The 21,301-nt window shown below is 35.8% G+C and overlaps 1 protein-coding gene across 1 annotated transcript in view; it reads right to left on the reverse strand.

The window, feature by feature from the left end:
• The window catches only part of LOC129748361 (homeobox protein aristaless-like), a 221,328-nt gene that overhangs the window by 65,845 nt on the left and 134,182 nt on the right, over positions 1 to 21,301 (reverse strand). Inside the window, exon 3 of the mRNA XM_055742962.1 lies at positions 11,640 to 12,203. Within this exon, the coding sequence (XP_055598937.1) occupies positions 11,640 to 12,010 (371 nt within the window). The 5' untranslated portion in view covers positions 12,011 to 12,203. The remainder of the gene's footprint in view (positions 1 to 11,639; positions 12,204 to 21,301) is intronic.

Here is a 21,301-nt window from a genome sequence, read left to right on the forward strand (position 1 = left end):
AAACGATTCCATACGTTTTGAGCGTATTTTTTCTACATCAGCAATTTCTAATAAAAAGAAACATGTGTTTTTATCATCAAATACTTTTAACTAAAATCAATTCCTGTGGATGTTTTTGTTCCAAATAAAAACAAGAGTTTTTCTAAAGACAAAACATGCAGAATAAATTCATAATGTGCTAAGTTTTTGTCATTTTTAGCGAAATTGTGCAGACGAACTGACTTTCGTTAAAATATGAAGTTTTCAAATCGAATTAACAATCAGAATTAGAAGCCTGCGATCTTTTGCAATTTGAATAACTTACCGAAATAGTCATCTTGATAATTATATTTACTCATTGGAATCAGAATCTGAATTTTGAATGGAGATTCTGAATCTGATTTTTTAATTTCAATATATTTTCTGAAATGTTCAAATGTTTTCTGATTTTAGATTTCAGATAAGAATATAAAATATAAGCCGAGGATTGAAATTTTGTAAAGAACCCTCAAATCTTGAACGAATTATTATAATTCTGATTGAAACTTATTGATTCTTTATTTCATTTGTGATTTTTTCTGACTTGCAAATTTTAATAAAAGTAAAAGTTTCAAATGATGAATCTGTATCACCATTTGAAGCTTTGTTATGTTATAATTTACATAAGAAAAAAGTTCGTAGGAGTTTCCTAAATAATCAAACAAATATCGAATGAAATGTAAAACCGAATTTAACCGACGATATGAAAAAAAGGTTTTAATTTTTAATGATAAATCGAACCGAAAATGGAGAATCCTTAACTGGATGCAGAATCCAAATTATGGAAACACAAATACAATCTCGATTTTGATGATATGGAACCAGAGCCTCTGAAATGAGTTAGGTTAATGTTATTTAAATTTAATATTCAGAAATGAATAACTAGGTATCAATTAGTCAGTAAATTTTGAAAAACTGAATTCTGAATCTGGGATTAGCTTTCGATGTTTTAACATCACTTCTGAGTCAAGATTGTTACTCTCGAAAAACCATACTCCTCCATCAAAATTTCAAATTTTTAGTGTAGAGTAGAATACCGTGCTTACATTCGAAGAACTCTCATGGAAGGGGTTTAACCACCAGCCACCTTTCCCCCGTTCCTACGGCCAGGTTTCCATATATTATCGTTTCACTTATGGGTGACAGGACAGGACAAGAGGAAAAAATGATCAAAAAGACTAGAACTGTTATCGCCAATTTTGTAAAGTTTGTTATATTTTTTGATGGTATGGAATCTAGGTTTGAGGAAACTTCAAATAGCTAAGGAACACTCTAATATGCGTACATATTAGATTGTCCAAAATTTGTATGGGAAATTTCAAACTTGTGAAATGTTACGCGTTGCAGGCTTAGATTCATTCTAGGCCTGGTACAAGATCGCATGCTAAATTAAGGCCTAATCGGATCACGGGAAGGGGTCGCTCAACGAGCGTGAGGTTTGTATGGGATTTTTAGACATTTTTTTCGCGAGGAACATGATAATCCAGATTTTTATCAACATCTTCGGTTCCCTTCGGCCGATTTCTATTGAATACGTTTTTCTTAAAGCTTTGATTATGACAAATATTTCAGCCGAAGATTGCATTCAGATTTGAGTTAAGATAAAAAGGTCATTAATTAAACTTCAAAAATGGGTTGGCATTATTATTTATCACTGTTAATGAGACACTGCGTCAAAAATTTTGACGCAGCCCATTTTTAAGTCTAAGAACTTTTTTATCTTAACTCGAATCGAAATGCAGTCTTGCATCGGTCAAAGGGGACCAAAGTTATTGATGAAAAACTGGGTTTTCATGTTTCTACCGAAAAAATTGTCTCAAAATCCCATAAAAACATCAGGCTCGTTGGGCGACCTCTTCCCGTGATCCGATTATGCCCAAATTTGGCATGAGATCTTGTACTAGTCCTAGGATCAATTTAAGCCTACAGCGCAAACATTTTTCAAAAGTTGGGTCATTTGGGGCACTCTTGTACACATACATAGTCGAAAAACCTTCAACGCCCGACTTTCAATATGGACGGATTTTTACCTTGGGCAAGCTGATGGGTACAATGGATGCGGCTTAAAGCGTTTAAAATTTATGCTCACGTTCTCCAATTACAATTCTCTTGATAATCAGCAATAATTATCAAAGCCGCAAACATGTTAACATTTTATCATTCCATACTCACCTTGCTGGAAACTACTTGATTTTTGAATTCCTCGGTTTCAAGAGGGAAAAAATACAAAATCAAACTTATGTCGATTCGTATATCATGTTCTCAGCATCAGGGAAGGTATTCTTACGCTTCAAGAATCGATTCAATTGGCGTGAATTGGATTGGCCAACCTCATCCAAAATCCATTAACGCGTGGATCGCGTTGGATGCATCGTTTAATAGGCGCATTTTTTCTCGCCTTTACATTTGCAAGAGTTGCACCCAACTTCTACGATCTTTTCCCGGATTGCAATCCACACGACGTGGTTGCTCACCCATCCATCTCATCCACCGACTTTAGCGTCGGTGGGACGTGATTGGGTAAGGGTATACTATAAAATGGTGTTACATTAAACTATCTACTAATAACAAGAATTGGTTGATTTGGTGGCAGTCTTGTTGAAGAGCTTACCAGAACCTTTCGTCAACATTGATAAAAAAAATACTCATTTTAATTCAGTAGTACTTTTTTTTATCCCTAATCTCCAACCATTACGAGTCAATTAAAAGGAAAAGACAATTGCCAGAACATCCCTGCGGCAGGATGAATTATTATAATTCGCCTACGGCTTGCCACTGCGCGCCGCTTAAACAAACACTCATCAGAGGCCAGTGTGCACGAAATTAATTCCAAATTACTATTATCAAAACACGGCAGCAACAGCGCCATTAGCAACAATCCGGGGACAACGTCAGCTCCAAGACTACCCGTCCGGACCGGTAGACGGGAAAAAGTGGTTGATGCAATTTACGGAAAAAGGGGAAAGAAGTTTAAAAAAAAACCCAGAGAAAGAAGAGGAAGAGTTGCTCCTAAGCGCTCGTTTGGTGACAGTTTGTGCTCCACACATAACCGAAAGGAAACATTTTGACCGTTTAGCCCTCTGTCTCCCTGTTGTGGTCGTGGTTCCTGTGGTGTGTTCACTTAGGGTGTTTGTGGTTCCGGAGAAGAGCTGAAGGGGTTCATACCTACATGTAATTTGGTGTCTGCGGTAATAACTTTTGTCATCGGAGCATAAAATTATCCCTCCTTCGCTATCGAAAAGTGTCGAGGAGCGGTGTTTAACGGATTCGGGACGTTTGGAGGAAGGTTTTTTTGTGTGTCCAAATGCAAACACCTTGAGGCTAATAATTTGATTTTTTTTAGTTAAAGTGTGGATTTTTTGTTGATGATGAGTGTGGCCAGAATTTGGAGCCCCTTAGTATCCTTAGTTTGATTAAATGTAGAAAAAAAGACTTCAGAAAATCTTTCATTTATGTACATTAGACTGGGTCAATTTGGGTTCATTTATGAATTTCTCAAACCCTGGGATCTTAAACGCTTCTTTTTGTTCCAAAACTCATCCCTGATTTTTGCAAAATTTTTAAGTAACGTTTACATGAGTAAATTTTATTTTATTTGATGTCTTCGACTGTGTTGTCATACATACCATGAGTATTCTTGATTAGGTTATAATTTAACTTATAAAGTTAGTTAAAAATTAGTTAACATCACGATTCAAACATTTAAATTTTGCTTTGGATACATTGAAGTCGAACAAATAAGAAACAACTTAAACACTAGGCAGCAACGCTGTAGTGGATGAGTTTAGCCGAATACTGTTCTGCTTCTAGGTAGCCAGAAAAGAGTCTGGTAACGTAGTTGTCGAGCTGGAGCGTGTAGGTTCAAAGAGTGAAGCAGTTTCAGACAATCGATAGCATTCGTAATGATATCATAGACGAACATTCGTTGTAGATAAGTTCTCCTTTGGCTCAGCGACGTCAAATTGAAAATTTTGTATTGAAAAATGAACATCATTTTTGTTTCTTCTGTGGAACTGATCCTGCAAACGGTTTTGTTGTTCCACAGAAGAATCAAACCTGTGTTCCACCTGTGAAACAAAAATGATGTTGATTTTTCAGTACAAAATATTCATCTTTCTCATACAAACCTAAAAGTTTAATTTTATTCATGTAAACGTTACTTAAAAATTTTGTAAAAAATCAAGGATGAGTTTTGGACCAAAACGAAGCTTTTAAGACCCCAGGGTTTCAAATTAAAAAATGACCGCAAAATCGACTCAATCTAATGTCCGTAGAGCTTTTCTAAATTTGCAAAAACTCACCAGCTCAAGAAGTTTTTGCTCATCTCCAATCGACTCAATTGCAAGGCAAATAAAAAAAAAAAAAAGGAAGACCAAGTTTGACGTGGATGAAAATGCTGGAGGCGCTTTTTCAAAAGCTGGAATTTTTGAATCTGAATAAGAATGGCAAGATGTTGTGAATGATAGAGGAAAGGTGAAAAATAAGCTTAGGAACTTTATAGGAGTGTCGAAAGTGAAATCTCGGATGGTAGGTCTTCGGATGACGAAAGTAAACATTGGAAAAACAAAAAAATCTAGTAAAGAATGAAGCTTGAATGACTTATCCTTGCCCTTTTAGTATCAAACATAATGATTTACTATTCTTAACTCTTTAACTGTCCTCACCTTACACATTTTATAAGTTCTACCCCATATTTTATACAGAACAAAAACAGGTTTTTTATAAATATTTATTTCTATATCCATATTTTCATAATTAAATGAGATTTGGATCAACCCAGACAGCCAGAAGTCGTATATTATTTTACAGATTATATCGTATGAATGTTATTTAAACTCATTTTCGTATATCTGCACCCGCAATGTCCGTCCCATGCATATTATTTATCGTATTTAAATACATTGCATGATTTTATTACGACGAAACAAACCAAATCAAGAATATGTGTGCAAATGTACCTATATGGCCTCCAAAATGATACGTATATACTGGTTTTGCTGCATTATATACGATATGTTTACACGTATATTTGCACGTATATATGTGTTGCAAATTTGATATACCCACCAAATGGTTGTCTGGGAAGTTATGATGCGAGATAGTTCGCTGCAAACGGGCTGTGCCATGCTACATAGGATGGAAGTTTACATCATACACAGCAAAAAATTGTTAAAATTATACTACACACATTCCTATAAACGATGTTTTTGTGGTAGAGAAATTCGACTGGAAATATGTTTTTTCGGGGAGTTTTTTCGGCTTGCAGTCTTGTTTTTAGCAAAAACGACGTATTGATTTACGTTTCCAACGTTTCGATCCTTATTGGATCTTCTTCAGGGACTAAAATAGTGTTTATTTAGTTAGTTCTGCTGATTATAATTTATGCTTTCTTACCGAAAAGATGCCGTTTTCTTGTGAGTGTCGACTCGGCTGGTCGTGTATAGCTGTCTTTTGATCTGTTTTCCGAATAATTTAATTTAATTCGTGTTTTTAGATGTAAGGTGTAGTGTATCGACTTACTGCGTACAGATGTTTGCGGATAAAAATCCGTTTGTCTAGTGATTTTGGGATTAATTTTCCACAGCATCGAACTTTTAGCACAGTCTTCACTTTTCACTTACTTTGTTTTGATCAAAAATCAGTTGTTGTGTATGTGTGTTGGTGGTGTAGTTTTTGTGTGTATTTTTCTGATTATCTGGCAGTTCGCTTATTTTTCCGAGTAGTTGGAAAATGTTGGCGTATGAAGAGTGGATGTTTTCAGTGTCTTTCTTAATGTTTACTGTGTTTTTAGTTGTTTTAATGTGGCAGCTTTCCAATATCTTCAATTTTTCCTGGTTGTTTCCCCTGTCGATAATCCTGGCTCCTTCGATGTCGAAAAGGTGGTGCGTGGCGATTTCGTGATCCAGAAGTGCAGTTTGTTGGCTCAGCTTTGCAATTGGGTAGTCTGCTTTGGTGTATCCAAGATCCCATAAACGTTTTAATTCGTTTGTTTGACATCGATGTTGGGACATTCGCTGCTTCAGTTTCACGCTAGTAAGTCCTATGTAGCATGCCTTACATTTTTCCCCCACGTTTTCATCGTTTGTTTCCGGTTTTTCCTCTCCATTACAATTGATTTTGTAGATTTCATTGGTGTTTTCCACATATGGTGTTTTATCTTTGACTAAAGGAAAAATCGATCCAATTGTTTTCATCTGTTTGCTGGCGATTTTTATGTTTCCATAGTCGTTTCGCAAAGTTTTTGTTATCTGCATCGTAAGATTGTCGATATTTGTAAGAGAGCGATATTTTATTTGCTGTGTATTATCGTTTTCTGTCAATCTGTTCTCGACGGTGATTTTTCGTTTAGTCTGTTCAATATTCTGTTTATAAGTGTTTTAGGGTAATCGGATCGATTTTTCCTTTAGTCAAAGATAAAACACCATATGGGGAAAACACCAATGTAATCTACAAAATCAATTGTAATGGAGAGGAAAAACCGGAAACAAACGATGAAAACGTGGGGGAAAAATGTAAGGCATGCTACATAGGACTTACTAGCGTGAAACTGAAGCAGCGAATGTCCCAACATCGATGTCAAACAAACGAATTAAAACGTTTATGGGAACTTGGATACACCAAATCAGACTACCCAATTGCAAAGCTGAGCCAACAAACTGCACTTCTGGATCATGAAATCGCCACGCACCACCTTTTCGACATCGAAGGAGCCAGGATTATCGACAGGGGAAACAACCAGGAAAAATTGAAGATATTGGAAAGCTGCCACATTAAAACAACTAAAAACACAGTAAACATTAAGAAAGACACTGAAAACATCCACTCTTCATACGCCAACATTTTCCAACTACTCGGAAAAATAAGCGAACTGCCAGATAATCAGAAAAATACACACAAAAACTACACCACCAACACACATACACAACAACTGATTTTTGATCAAAACAAAATAAGTGAAAAGTGAAGACTGTGCTAAAAGTTCGATGCTGTGGAAAATTAATCCCAAAATCACTAGACAAACGGATTTTTATCCGCAAACATCTGTACGCAGTAAGTCGATACACTACACCTTACATCTAAAAACACGAATTAAATTAAATTATTCGGAAAACAGATCAAAAGACAGCTATACACGACCAGCCGAGTCGACACTCACAAGAAAACGGCATCTTTTCGGTAAGAAAGCATAAATTATAATCAGCAGAACTAACTAAATAAACACTATTTTAGTCCCTGAAGAAGATCCAATAAGGATCGAAACGTTGGAAACGTAAATCAATACGTCGTTTTTGCTAAAAACAAGACTGCAAGCCGAATAAACTCCCCGAAAAAAAAAAATCTATATATATAAAAATGGATTTCTGTCTATCTGTCTGTCTGTCTGTCTGTCTGTCTGTTCCCTATAGACTCGGAAACTACTGAACCGATTTGCGTGAAACTTGGCAGGTGGGAGTATTGGAGGCAGGGGAAGTTTCCTATTGTGGTTTGAGACTCCTCCCTCTCTCATGAAGGGGGGGAGGGGCCTCCCAAACAAAAGACAATTTTTCGCATAACTCGAGAACCAATCAAGCAAATGGTATCAAATATGGCATGGGGTGGTATTTTGGAACGAGGAATATTTCTTTGAATAATTGGTACCCCTTCCTCCTCTCAGAGTGGTGATAGGAAGGGAGAAGGGGGGCTACCTTACATATTTTCATATAACTCGAAAACTAATCGAGATATCGGAACCAAATTTGGCATGGGAAGGTATTTGGATAATGATTATTTGAGACCCCTCCCTCTTTGCAGTAAAAGGGAGGAGGGGGCCTCTTTAACATTTTTTTACATAATTCAAAAGCTAATAAAGCAAATAAAACCAAATTTGGCATAGGAGGGTTTTTGGATATGTAAAATATTTCTATGATTATTTGAGACCCCTCCCTCTTTCCAGTAGGGAGATTTAAAAGTGGGAGGGGCTCTTTTATATATTTTGACATAACTTAAAAACTAATTAAGCAAATGGAACCAAACTTGGAATGAGCGGGTATTTGGGAACGTGACATGTTCTAATGATTGTTTGAGACCCCTTCCTTCTTCCAGCGGGGAGAAAGGAAAGAGGGAGAAATTTTTACTGCATAACTCAAGAACTACAACAGCAAATGGAACCACATTTGGCATGGAACGAAATTTGGGTACGAGAAATGCTTCTGTGAATATACTCCTTCAGAGAGGTGGATGAAAAGGGGGAGGAGAGGTCTCCCTTACAATTTTCAGTATAACAGGATAGCTGATCGAGCATATGGAACAATATTTGGCATGTGAGGGTATATGGATACGAAAAATGTTTCTATTATAAATTGAAGCCCCACCTTTTTTCAGCGGAAAGACATCAAGGGGGAAAGGGGAGCTTCCAAACATTTTTTTTTTGCATTATTCAAGAATTGAACGAGCAAATGAAACCAAATTTGGCATCTAAAAGTATTTGAGTACGAAAATACTTTTTCTATGCGAAACAATTCCTTTCTTGCAGAAGGATGATAGAATTGGATATATAAGAAGGGAAGAGGAAAGCTTACATTTAACTTTTTTTTACAATATCCGAGAAATGGACATAACTTAACATGGAAAATCATTTTGGTATGATTCTATGATTATCTGACACACCATCCTCCTTTCAGTGAGTAGGTACATGGAAGAAGGGAGGTGAGCCCAATACAATTTTGTTAGCATAAAATCTCAATTTATGCTAACGGAGCCAACAAATGGAAACAAATATGGCATGGAAAGGTACTTGGTTTCGAGATATGTTTCTACCATTGTTATAGACCCTTAAGCTTTACAGTTTAGAGAGGGGCAGAAAGGAAGGCGCTCCATATAAATTTTGTTGTAAAGCTTAAAAACTTATTAACCAATGGAACTAAATTTGATATAATAGAATTTTTGGGATCGAAAATAAAATGGGCATGATTATTAAAGATCAAGACCTCCATTCAGCAGGGGGTGAAGGGAAAGACAAGGGGGGCTCTTTAATCAGTTTAGCATAAATCCAGAGCATATCAAGCAAAAACAACCATATGTTATAAGTTAGATTGTTTGCGTACGATTAATTTGAGACCCTCCAGACAGATTAAAATTATCAGATCTTTAACACATTTATAGAGCAAGATTCAGAATGTTAGTTTAAGTTATCTTTTTGTTGCAATTCGTTTTATAGCGGTTGCTTATGAATTATTGTATATATATAAACGATGTAAAAATCGGCAATGTAAATTGTAATCAAACTGCAATTTACATTGAAAAACATACAATTTTGAAGAAATCTCCGATCGTGTTACTTTGAATGTTGTAACAATGATTTTTAAAGGCATCAAGCCGAAATCTATATAACGGAACATAAAGTTACATCAGCGAGATGTAAATTCCTGTTGGAGACATACAAATCAAAATAAGCAAACGCGGGAGCTGTTTTGAATAGTTTCGTTCATTTTCTCAACAATTTTCAACTAATTTTCCAGAATCAATATTCATTTTTGCACGGGAGCATCAGAAAATACTTAAAATGGTTTATGAAACGTCTATTAATAATATAGTGAGTTAATATTGATAATATAGTGAACCCGGAGTATGTGGTTTGATTTTGACTTAGGCATTGGAGCAATAAATCGGACACTCTGTTTTCGATACAAATTTTTCATCATAAAAAAATCTTTTGAAAAGGTAAGTTGATCTTAAATTGGAAGAAGATTCATGGTAATTAAGTTTTTCTTTCTCAACGTTGATAGTGTTAAAGATATATACTCCCGGATAAAGCTATCCTGGACGATAGTTGCCTTGCAATTCAATTATTAGTTCCCCATGCCCCCATGCCCCATCATACATCATCACCACTTTCGACTCAATTGCAAATCGTACCAATAAAACTGCTAGCCATCCTGCCCATCAAGTACATTTTTCATGATCAAAATCATCCAGCACAACTGGATGTCAATCTAGGATAGTTTAAAAAGGGTCTCAATTTCGTTTAACAGAAAGATAGTGCTGCCATCTACAATTTGAAACTGAAAAAAAATTGTTTGACTGAATAAAAAATCATATCGTTGATTGAGAATCCTGTTTTTTCGATTCAAATTCAGCCAAAAATCAATGTTTCATCATTTTAAGTCATTTTGATGATTAAATTAAGAATTTTCATTTAGTGTCATAGCTCAAATGTCAAATTTCTTAGTGCTACAGGAAAATCTTTCAATACCTTTGGAATATAGAAAACGCACAGAAATGCAGTTGTCTATTCAGATAAATCGTAGAAACCTTTTTATTCACTTTAACACAGTAAAGTTTTTAAAAAAATCTTGATTATTGAAAAAAGTGGTATTATTTGCATCTTTTTTCATATTTGTGGATCTCAATGTCAATTGCATCATTCATAAAAAAAAAGTGAACTATTCTTGTATGTATTAATGTCATTGAATTGAATGAAAATTTGAGCATGTAGGTCTAAAGAGAGGTGGAATTATTTTAAGGTATTATTTCGTTGTTACCGCTACTTTTTCTAATCGTAATGGATGAGATTCTGACTGGATCGATCGACTGTGCACCGAACCGAGGATTGCCGTGGAATCCTTCAACAATGGAGCATCTGAACGACCTTGACCTGGCTGACGATATTGTTTTGCTCGCCCAAACGCAACCGGATATGCAGAGCAAACTCGACGACCTCACCGAAAGTTCCAAGGCAGCAGGTCTCAAAGTCAATGTCGGAAAGACCAAGTCGATGGAGATCAACACAGGAAATCCCTCCAGTTTCATGGTAGCTGGGCAACAAGTTGAGAAAGTGGAGTGCTTCCAGTATCTTGGTAGCCAGATAACGCCTGATGGTGGTACGAGTCTCCGAAACATCTGGCGGTCACGCCAGATCTCTCTACGAACAAAAATCCGAATCTTCAACTCAAACGTCAAATCCGTATTGCTGTACGGGTGCGAAACTTGGTGCACATATGCGGTGACGACGTGAAAACTGCAAGTATTTGTAAACCGCTGCCTGCGGAATATCATCCGCGCTTGGTGGCCTGGCAACTGGATCTCGAATGAGGAACTACATCGCCGGTGTCATCAAAGGGCGCTAGAAATCGAGATTCGAGAACGTAAGTGGAGATGGATTGGGCACACGCTGCGAAAAGATGAAAACGAGATTTGCAGAGAGGCGCTAGATTGGAATCCAGAAGGTCATCGAAGAAGAGGCAGGCCCAGAAACTCGTGGCGGCGAAGCCTAGCCGCTGAAATCCGAACTGTCGACGAAAATCTTGACTGGGACCAGGTGAAGACGCTGGCTCCGGATCGTCAACAGTGGAGGTCTTTTACCACGGCCCTATGCACCGGAGGATCGGCGCGGGATCATTAAGTAAGTAAGTAAGTAAGTATTTCGTTGTTAGAAGGTGTATTTATTAACTAATTACGGTTTAAGAAACATTTTCTTAATTATGGCTCGGATTGTGAATAAATTTGCACATCGAGATTTTAAGACACGAGAATTATATCGATGTAAAATTATGTGATGCTATCATGAGTATTACCTACTAGGACCTTCCGTTTTCTTTTAACAATTTGAAACTCTTATGAAAAAAAAAACGCGAAACACCTACCTGGTGAACACATCCGGATAGTGGGTCCTGGAGAACGCCTTCTCCAGCTCCTCCAGCTGGAAGCTAGTGAAGGTGGTCCGGTACCTCCGCTGCTTCCTCTTTGGTGTCATCATCTCGTCTCCGCCATCGTCGCTGTGCTGATCCGACAGCGGACTGTTCGGGTCCCCACCCATGCCGCTGCTGGCCCCGGCCGGACTGCTCATCAGATGGCTCCTGCCTCCGTATCCCGGCGAGCTCGAAGAACCCACGGACGAAATAACGCTAATGCCACCCCGCTGATCCAACAACGGACTGCCCAGGGCTGAGCGGGCCTCATGGGGCAAATCGTCCGGTCCGACTACCAGCAGCTTGGCCTCATCCGATATGCCCATTGGATGCTGTATTGGGTGCTGGGGACGGCGATTGCCGGATGTGGCCGCTTCGAGATCGGCTAGCCGGGCGATGTTGTAAATTTTGATTCCGATTTGCGCTTCCCGGTTTTCCGAAATTCAGCACTTCACTTCCCTATTCGATATTCCAACAGGATTCAACTGTTTTATTGATTTTCATTCGGATCACGGTTTTCTGAAAATGGAAAGAGAAAAAAAAATATTTTAAAAAAACCTTTCTAGTCAAATTAACTGTCTGGGCCAATATGATCGAAACATTAGTGTTCTTCCTTCCATTTCGGTTCATCAATATGATCAATTTTCCCAATCAAGCTCGAAAGTGTTTATTATAAATTACCCTTTCAACAAAACTCTATTTATCACACCTATGGCAGAGTTTACTCTTCAATCAAACCACTTTAGCAAAACAAAAAAAAAACTTAAATAAAAGGAAAAAAAAACAAAATTTCATCAAATTTTTGATTGTTTTTATTTTTTTTTCCAACGAAGTTCGAAACAAACCGTTTGTATATCGGTGAGCGGTTCGTTACTTAATTTACGCTAATTATAGGGTTCGGAATCGATTGAAGCCTGGACGAGCGAAACGGAGCTGCGGTGAAGGTGCTGAAAACCGATTATGGGAAACCTTTTTTTAGGAGGCCCTTCGGAAGAGTTAATTTTTGAAACAAACATTCTGCCCCCCTGACTAGTTAGTTTGGCGAGGTTGAATTTTAGAGGGTTTTGTACTTTGTTTTTAAAAATGATTTTATGCTAATTATACCCATTATTTATTTGGTCAATTAAATTTTAATTATAAAGATCAAAGTGGTTCGGATATCAAAACAAAGGAACATGATTGATTTATTGAAAATTCAATAATTATCACATGGCACAACACTTGGCTACTAAGCGGATGTTCTTGAATTCAAGCCCATGAGATTGACCGGAAAGATTTTCAATGAATCCCACCAATTGAATCGTTTAGAATAAGGAGCTGTCTATTAAAAGCTACAGGATTAACAGGATAAATATATCCAATCGTGGCACATCAGGCATAGTTGATATATTTTTTTATAATTCCTGCCTTCCTGTACCGTGCACCATATCCATATCGCTTGAAGCATTTTCTTGCTCACTCATTTAGAGTACAGCAAAAATACCTCTGATCAATACAACTTTTGATTACTTTAGATAAAAGCTAAATCATTATTCACTGTGTTGCTCTTAATCCTGGCATCCGTGCCTTTTACTAGAAGTTTTGATGCTCATTTTGTTGGCCCACCCCGAAGAGAAATAGATCTTTACTAATTATGACCAAATCGCAGTTAACACATTCCGTAACTTTAAAAAATAAAGATCCCTGTCAGAAACTAAAGCAAGTAACGTCAGCCTAGGGCAAAGGTCGATGCATTGATGGAAAAACGGGCCCTACACACACTCACACAAAAATATGGCGTATGACTACAGAGAAACATAAATTTTGACAGCTTTAATTTTTTATCGCGTTGATCGATTTTTATGAAATTCGTCCGGATACTAGAATGTACTTTTATACAAATTTTGAGATGAAAACATGAAGTTTGACAAAATTACCGCTAATTTTGGGAGGCAATCTCATTTTTCCTTACTTTTTTCATCTACTACTATATCTCTTCCTAGTTCATGCAGAACGTTCAATAGTTATAAGTTTAAGTAGCTTGTGCGAAAGTTTCATGAAAAAATATCAACTGTGAGAGGAACGGCAGCCTGTTAAAGTAAAAAGTTCGTAGATATTAAACTGCAGATATTAAATTGCAATTAGGATTGCAAAATTCTCATTTCAGCATTTTTGATGATTGGGTTTCACTTTTTCTAAGCTTGATCAATTACACTAGTAAACAAAAGTAAACAACGACCCATATCTATTTATTGTAAAATTGAGCGCTATATCTGAAAATGAAGCTCGAAAAAATCTCATTAGAACAGTTTTTCAGTTTGCTCCAAGTATGAAATTTTGGAAGAATAAAAAAAGTAGTTGTACTTTTATTCAAATATCTGGAACTGTATAACTTTAATTTGAAATTGAATTTAAATTATTTGCATAATGAAGGTAAATAAATTTGTCAACGATCATCTGAACTTCATTTTTGGGTATGATCAATAGAATTGCAGCTATAAGAGAATTTAATTTTAATATTTTTTATGTTGTTGGCAGTTTTAGAATCAAATGCTCTTGAAGGTCAATTCGAAACAAAAATTGCAAGTGGTTATTAATAAACTTGAATCGATTTATATTTGTGGAAATTATGCTTAGGGTTAGAGGTAAGCGTTCCTAAATGGTGCAGGTAGCAGGTAAAATGCGCCTACAGTCGTTTGACGAAATAGCTGACAAGACAACATATTCCTCCTTATTTGAATGAACTGAAAAAAAAAAAAAAAAAATTAAGCTTTATTGAAGGTTTAATAATGATTAGAAAGTTGAATAAGAAAGTGATTTTGTATACCTACATCATATTTGTAAAATGCCTCTATCCCGAAAAAACAAGTTAAATAGAATTTGTTTTTTTTTTTTCATCATTGAAACTTTGAATCTAAGCTCAAATCATCATCCTAAGAGAGAAATAAAGATCTCAAAACAGATTTGATAAAGTTTTTCTTATGGATTAACTAACTTCATAATATGGTTACCCTAACTTTTGTTTTATTTTATCAGTGTTTAGCATTTTCAATTAAATTATACGGAAAATTGCCAGAAAACAGAAATTTTGCTTAAAACATAAATAGGCACATAAAGTCCGCACAGTTTGAGGTTCGGCAAATTTAGACAACAGTTATAATAAAATCGTTTTCTCGGAAATTGATCCCAGGTTCAGTATTCTGCAACATTTTTCCAAATTTTTACACTTAGTGATCGAAATTCATTTCTGTATTTAAGATTTTAAATAAGATACACTCATTTCGAAGGTTCGAGTTCCATATTATTAAAATCAAAATTTTATTTCTGTGTCCATATTTCGGATTCTGTATCCAGATAAGAATTCTAGATTTTTGGTTCGAAGCGTCAACAGCAAGTTAAAATAAACACCTGTTGCTCAAACTAAGTTTTGCGTTTATTTTTAATAATTTGATCTATGGATTCCAAAACTCATATGCCTTTTGAATGTTTAGATAATAATTTTTTTTTAAAAATATGATAAAAAATAAATTTTGATACCATCCGGATTTTTTTTTGTTTCATATTCAGATTCAAAGTTCTTTAACCAAATTCTTCAGCAGAATTCAAACAAAATAAAGCTTCAAAATGGCAATTCAGATTCAAAAACTCAGAATTAGAACTCGAGAATAATTTTTCAATTCATATTCGCATGTCGAATAAGAAATAAATAATTAGAATGCTTCAGATTGAAAACCACAATATCAGAGTTAAAATTATAAATTGATAATTCTGGGTTCTGTAACAAATTTCAATGCTAGGCTCATATTTGATATTCTGATCTGGAATCTTAATACAGAAATCGTTTTTTTTTTTTTGTACATTCCAGAAATCGTATTGAAATTCGGAAACAGATTAAAAATTCAATTTAAACAATTCAGATTTAAAATATATATTCAAAATTCAGATTCATATTCAGCTCGTAACTAAGTTTTACAATCAAGGTAGAATTATCTAGATGATTGTTACATTGAGGAATTTAAATTACTTGAAATCGCAGGCTTCAATTTCAAAATCGGAATCAGTTTGTAAACTAAGATCAGCTAAAAAAGAATTTGTGTTTATTTTGCAAGTATTATTTACTGACAGATTGGTTTGTACAACTTTAATAATATTGCAATTTTTTAAAGTCTAATTTCAAACTAAAGACCCATTTTAATCTCTCGTGAAAATAAAGGTGAAGAATTTTATTTGGTTTGTACCTCAATAACGCAACTAAACTAGATTTTTTAATTTGGTTTAATCGATGGTTTAGTTGAAAGATGAAAATCCTTCTAGTCATGGTGGTAAAAACCTTCTAGAACTGTTTCCATATCGATTTCCTCGCCATGCTAAAAATCCGCAGTGAAAACCGGGGGATTCGGAATAAAAACAGTTCTACAAGAATAAGTTTTGCTGGACATTCATCTTTAAACCATTCCCCATCGATTCTACCCTACACAGAATTATTAACAAAACAAGTAATTTTCACGTTTATCTTCACGTGGACTGTCAATAGGCCCTAAAAACTTAAATTTGAATCCAGTTTGAATCTGATTCAAACAGCAAATTTCAAATCTATTACTTAACTTTTCAAAAAATTTATTTATTTTCATTGATGGTTGAAATATTTGAATTTGTTCAAGAGTTTTATATAATTTTAGCTTGTTTGATCTTAGCATTAAATGAGCATTTCTAAGAAACTGAAAGGTTTTTAGAAAAAAAAATTAAGTAGTTATTTAACTATTTAATTTAATTCCCTTTTTTCTAAGTGGATCGCTTAAAAGAAAACTTCTTTTCCACTGAGATTCACTTTAAGTGTTATTTGTTTTGCTTAAAGTTACATTAGGGGAGGAGCGCGCCATATGCACCTATTAAGCAGAACACTGATTTAATCAAATATCACATCGAATATATGTACAAAAACTATATACACGTGTGCAGGCATCTGTTTACTATACATTGGAGTAATTTTTATGGTAAAACTTTCTTCTGTTTCCAAGAAAACGATTTTATTGCAAGTGTTGTCTAAAATGCCGAACCTCAAATGCGCCTATTTATGTTTTGAATAAAATTTCTGTTTTTTGGGCAATAATTCCGTATAATTTCATTGAAACTGCTAGAAAGTAATAATTTCCATACGATAAAGCTGAAGTTTCATTAAAATCTATGTATATGGATTATGGATTAAAACAAAAGTTAGGGTTACCATACTATGGAGGCAGTTCATGCATGAGAAAAACTTTATCAAATCTGTTTTTGGATCTTCAATTCTCTCTTAAGATGTTATTCAGAGCCTAAATTTGAAGGTTCAATGATAAAAATCATTTATTTATTCTATTTAACCTGTTATTTTAGGATGGAGGCATTTAACAAACATGATGGGAGCATACAAAAACACTCTATTATTCCACTTTATAATCATTATTAAACCTCCACCAAAGCTGAAATATGTTTAATTTCTTAAGTTCATTTGAGTTAGAAACAAAAACCATCCTAGTTTTTGTTTTAAGCTTCTTTACGTATAATTTTTAAAAGTCGAAAAATTACATAAAAATGTATCAAAACCTTGTATGATTTTTTAAATTTTGTTGAGTTTGTAAATTCATAAAATACTTTCTTGCCTTATGTTCTAAGCATATCACCCTCAAAATGCATTGGTCAGATAAGCTGTCTAGTCAGCCATTTCATCAAACAGCCGTAGGGTCATTTAACCCGATAGGCCCATTTAGGAATCCTTTCCCCTACCTCGCACATTAAATAAAAAAAATTGAGTTCTCGGCATGAGTAAATTTTGAAAGCGATCTTAATTTTTTCTCTCTTAGCTGCCAGACGTACCGAGAACTGATGAGTCCATTACCAGGAGGCCTTATTTGAGTTTTTTGGTGGGGGGAGTGTGGCGGGCCATTAAGGAAAAAAAACCAAAAATTTATTGATTTAAGTATAAAAATTTGAATATGTTTCAATATCTGATAAATTTATATGATTTCGTTAAAAAATTTTAAATTTCCATCAAATTATTTACTTAAAAGCAGAAAAAGTTCCCTGTAGATGTGCGAAAGATGAATTTTTAAATTGGTCTGGCCTGCCTTCCTTTTTGCGGTTTACCTTTTTAAAGACATTAACGAATGTATTTTTTTTAACCCATTGAATGAAGAGCTTAATTACCGTTATTTATGATTGTTATTGTCCTTATCGATGAAAAGTGATGTCTCTTTTGATAAGAACATCTTAGGAATATGAAATTTCATAGAAGCATAGATAGTCTAACTATCTGAAATGAAAAGAAATGAAGTGGGTAAAAATGAAAGGGTAGAATTTATTTAGAAGCATTCCCAAACAACCAAAAGTCTCATTAAAAAGGTCTAACAAAGCTCTGCATAATCAATGTGCTGAACTTAGTTTTATTCAGCCCAAAATTCAAGTTCTTTTTGAAACTTTGAAGTTTCATAACAGATTTGAATGACCTTGCCCTCCATGTGGTTCTGCCGGTTTCTCGGCATCCATCTTTATCGTCCCATAACCTCAATTCGTCTTACTTAACTGCTTTGTTTTTGACTTTGTTCGATAAATGCCGGCACAGCACGCACGCCAGTTCTGCTACAGATTTGTTTTATTTCCTTACTCAAGCAATAAAACAACTTAATGAAAAAATGTAGCCCTGATACAAGATTTGAACCCCAACCCTTTGAGATGATGGCCAAACACGCTGCAACGAGGCCATGCCTAAATGTTGTCTTACCAGCAGCAAATTCGAAGTGATAATAAGCTTTCCTAGAATACCTGCAAGGGCAGCCAGCGACCAGCAGCGAAGACGCATGTTAATTATTAATTAGAAACATTACGAAACATCCCTTAAAATAATATCGGTTTCGAAAAAAATGGAATTGAACGTTTATAACTTCTAAGCATAAAATTATACAAATTCTACAGTTTATCTAGACATTTAATTCATGAATTGCTTCAACTGACTTTCAATGTGTGATAAATTCATGGTGAGTAAATACAGTTGGACGATTTTTTTAAAGTTAAAAAATTTACTCTTTTCAAAAATAATCATTTCTAAGTTAGTTTGAAGTTGTTCTGAGTTGAAATTTCAATATAAATTATGCATTTCAACAATTATCAAGCTACAATAAATGATTTATTGATTATATGCCCTTTTGTGATGTTCGTTCACATTTCATATTCATGAACTGGCGGACATGTCTCAAAAAGGGATATTTCAGGAACATTTTGGAACTTCAAGTCCATAGAAGACTATTTGAGACCCAATTTGTAACTTTTATACTGAATGGATGCCATTGACATGTCACAAAATAGGCTATTTAATGCACATTTGTATCTTTCATGCTTGCATTCGAGGAAATTCGGTACCAATTCCCTTTGGAATCTTTGTTCGAAATTCGAACTTTTGAGGCACGCGTTTGAGTAGATATTTGACTTTTGGTTGCTCGGGTTGTCATGAACAAAATTTTTGTTCAGCACGGGCCAACAACTATGAAGTGGTAGATCCAGCTAGCTTGGATAGCATTGCATTTACCACCTCTCATTAGTAGGCCAAGCGTGGTTCGCCCCATAAGCGGTAACTTGCAGTGCAAACGAACGAAAAGATGATCTTAAGATGTTCTTTTTAAAAAGGACATCACTTTTCACCGAAAAGGCCGATAAATTAAACAACAAGTTTTGTACAACTTTCTCAGATCTACCAAATTTTCCGAGCTATCGAGACTTTGAAGGATCTGTTTTCTGTATTAGCCGACGGATCTCAGCAACCTTAGAAACTTAGTAGATTTTTTCTTTCACACTCTTAGAGCAAGTTCACGTGTTGTGAAAAAGTGGTAAAAATTTTGTCACTTTTAGCACATTTTGAAAATTTTACCATGCAAAAACATTTTTAAGATCTGTCGCAAGTTTTTTAATAACACGTGTTGTAAATTCGCATGATGTGATGCAAAAATAGCAATATTTCTTTCACATACGGCTGAAACAGGAACAGTGATGTTAAAAAATACAGCGCCCAAAGATCTTGAAAAAAATTTTTCATGGTAAAAATTTCAAAATGTCAAAATTTCTGCCACTTTTCCCCAACACCAGTGAACTTGCTCTCAAGCTTGGCTTCTATCGGTAGAAATCATTCTCAAACAGATGCTGTACCTAATCCTAGAAACTTGATCTATTGATTCAAACGATGAACGAGAGTGACGGATCATTCGGTTGAATTGAATATTTCTACAAAACGACAGATCCATTTATCATAGCTATTCCGCACCTTCGGGACCGCAACAGAGTTTGCAAAACGCTTTTCAACTCCTTCTGGCAAAATTGTAACTTTGTAGCTACGACCGACGACGATGTGCTGATGGTTTTAATCACTGACTGGATGAATGAAACGTCGGTCGTCCCCAGGAGCACTTTCTTCCCGCTTGGGTGGCAGGATTCCGGTTCCAATTAGTCATCATCGGTCGGCATCGTCAGTCAGTGGTCGTAAAATGACCGTCTCATCTTTCTTTTTCAGCAGCAACAGCAGCAGGTGTTGAGTAGCGAATGGTTATTGCTGCTCCGAATGAGTGCCAATGTTCGTTAAGTAGGAATATCTGGGATCATAAAGACCCTTAGGGGCAGGGATCTCGGACCACACCACTTACCAATCTTAACGGTTGCAAAAAATGATATAAAATAAAAATTTTCACAGTGTCCACGCAGCAGTCCCATATCTACGGCCGTTTGCTCTAATTAAGATTGAAGGTAATGGAATAATTGTGCTTCTCGAGAATCCTACAACCTATAATTTACCGCAATATACAAGTTCGTCCAGATCCAGTTTGAATTGGTGGCGAATTGCGTTTTCTCGTCCATTCGTTCAAAAAATGCTCCGCGCAGCTAACAATGCATCGGTTCACTTCCGGCGTGGGCTCAGTTCGGGAGCATCAATTTTCAATTGCCAAAAAAAAGTATAACAATAAAAAATCACAGGACATGACACTGCAATCCAGCAAAGTTCAATTCGAGCTCCCGAACATGTGGGGGTTTTGTGCCCGGATTTAATGAAATGATGACCTCTTTTCGGACGTACACTTTCAAAAAGTTCCACGCCAAAGGATTCCGACCCGGTTGCATTACGAGGCGCATTCTTTTGAACGGGGCAACTTTTTGCATGCAACGTCATCATCTTTGTCGAGCGGGCGGCAGTTTTTTTTTTTGCAACAACTGCTCATGCGTCGTCGTCGGCGGCAGCGGGCGGCAATGTATCAAAAGTTAATTTTCATCTCAATAAATCTAAATTCAAATTAATACTGGGTGCCTTCCGTCCGGGCGCGCACTTCGGCATGGCATTCGACAAAAGGTTGGTGTATTTCATGCGGATTTAAGAGTCTGAAACCGACGACTACTGGAGGAAGTGGGAACAAAAAATCGCACACCTCGAAACGCTTCTTCATCAGCGCCGGTTGTTGTCATGATTCTTATTCACATTGCGAAGTCTGTGAAGCGATCATGAATGCTCAAATGGGGCGAAGGATCACTACTTGTTGCCCAGTCCGGTAGAAATGTCACTGAATCATGAATTTTAATTTGATTAGCTGGGAATGAGCTGTTGATTGAAGGATCTGGGAAAGGGACTG

The sequence above is a fragment of the Uranotaenia lowii genome, chromosome 2, assembly GCF_029784155.1.
Source record: "Uranotaenia lowii strain MFRU-FL chromosome 2, ASM2978415v1, whole genome shotgun sequence".
Lineage (NCBI taxonomy): Eukaryota > Metazoa > Arthropoda > Insecta > Diptera > Culicidae > Uranotaenia > Uranotaenia lowii.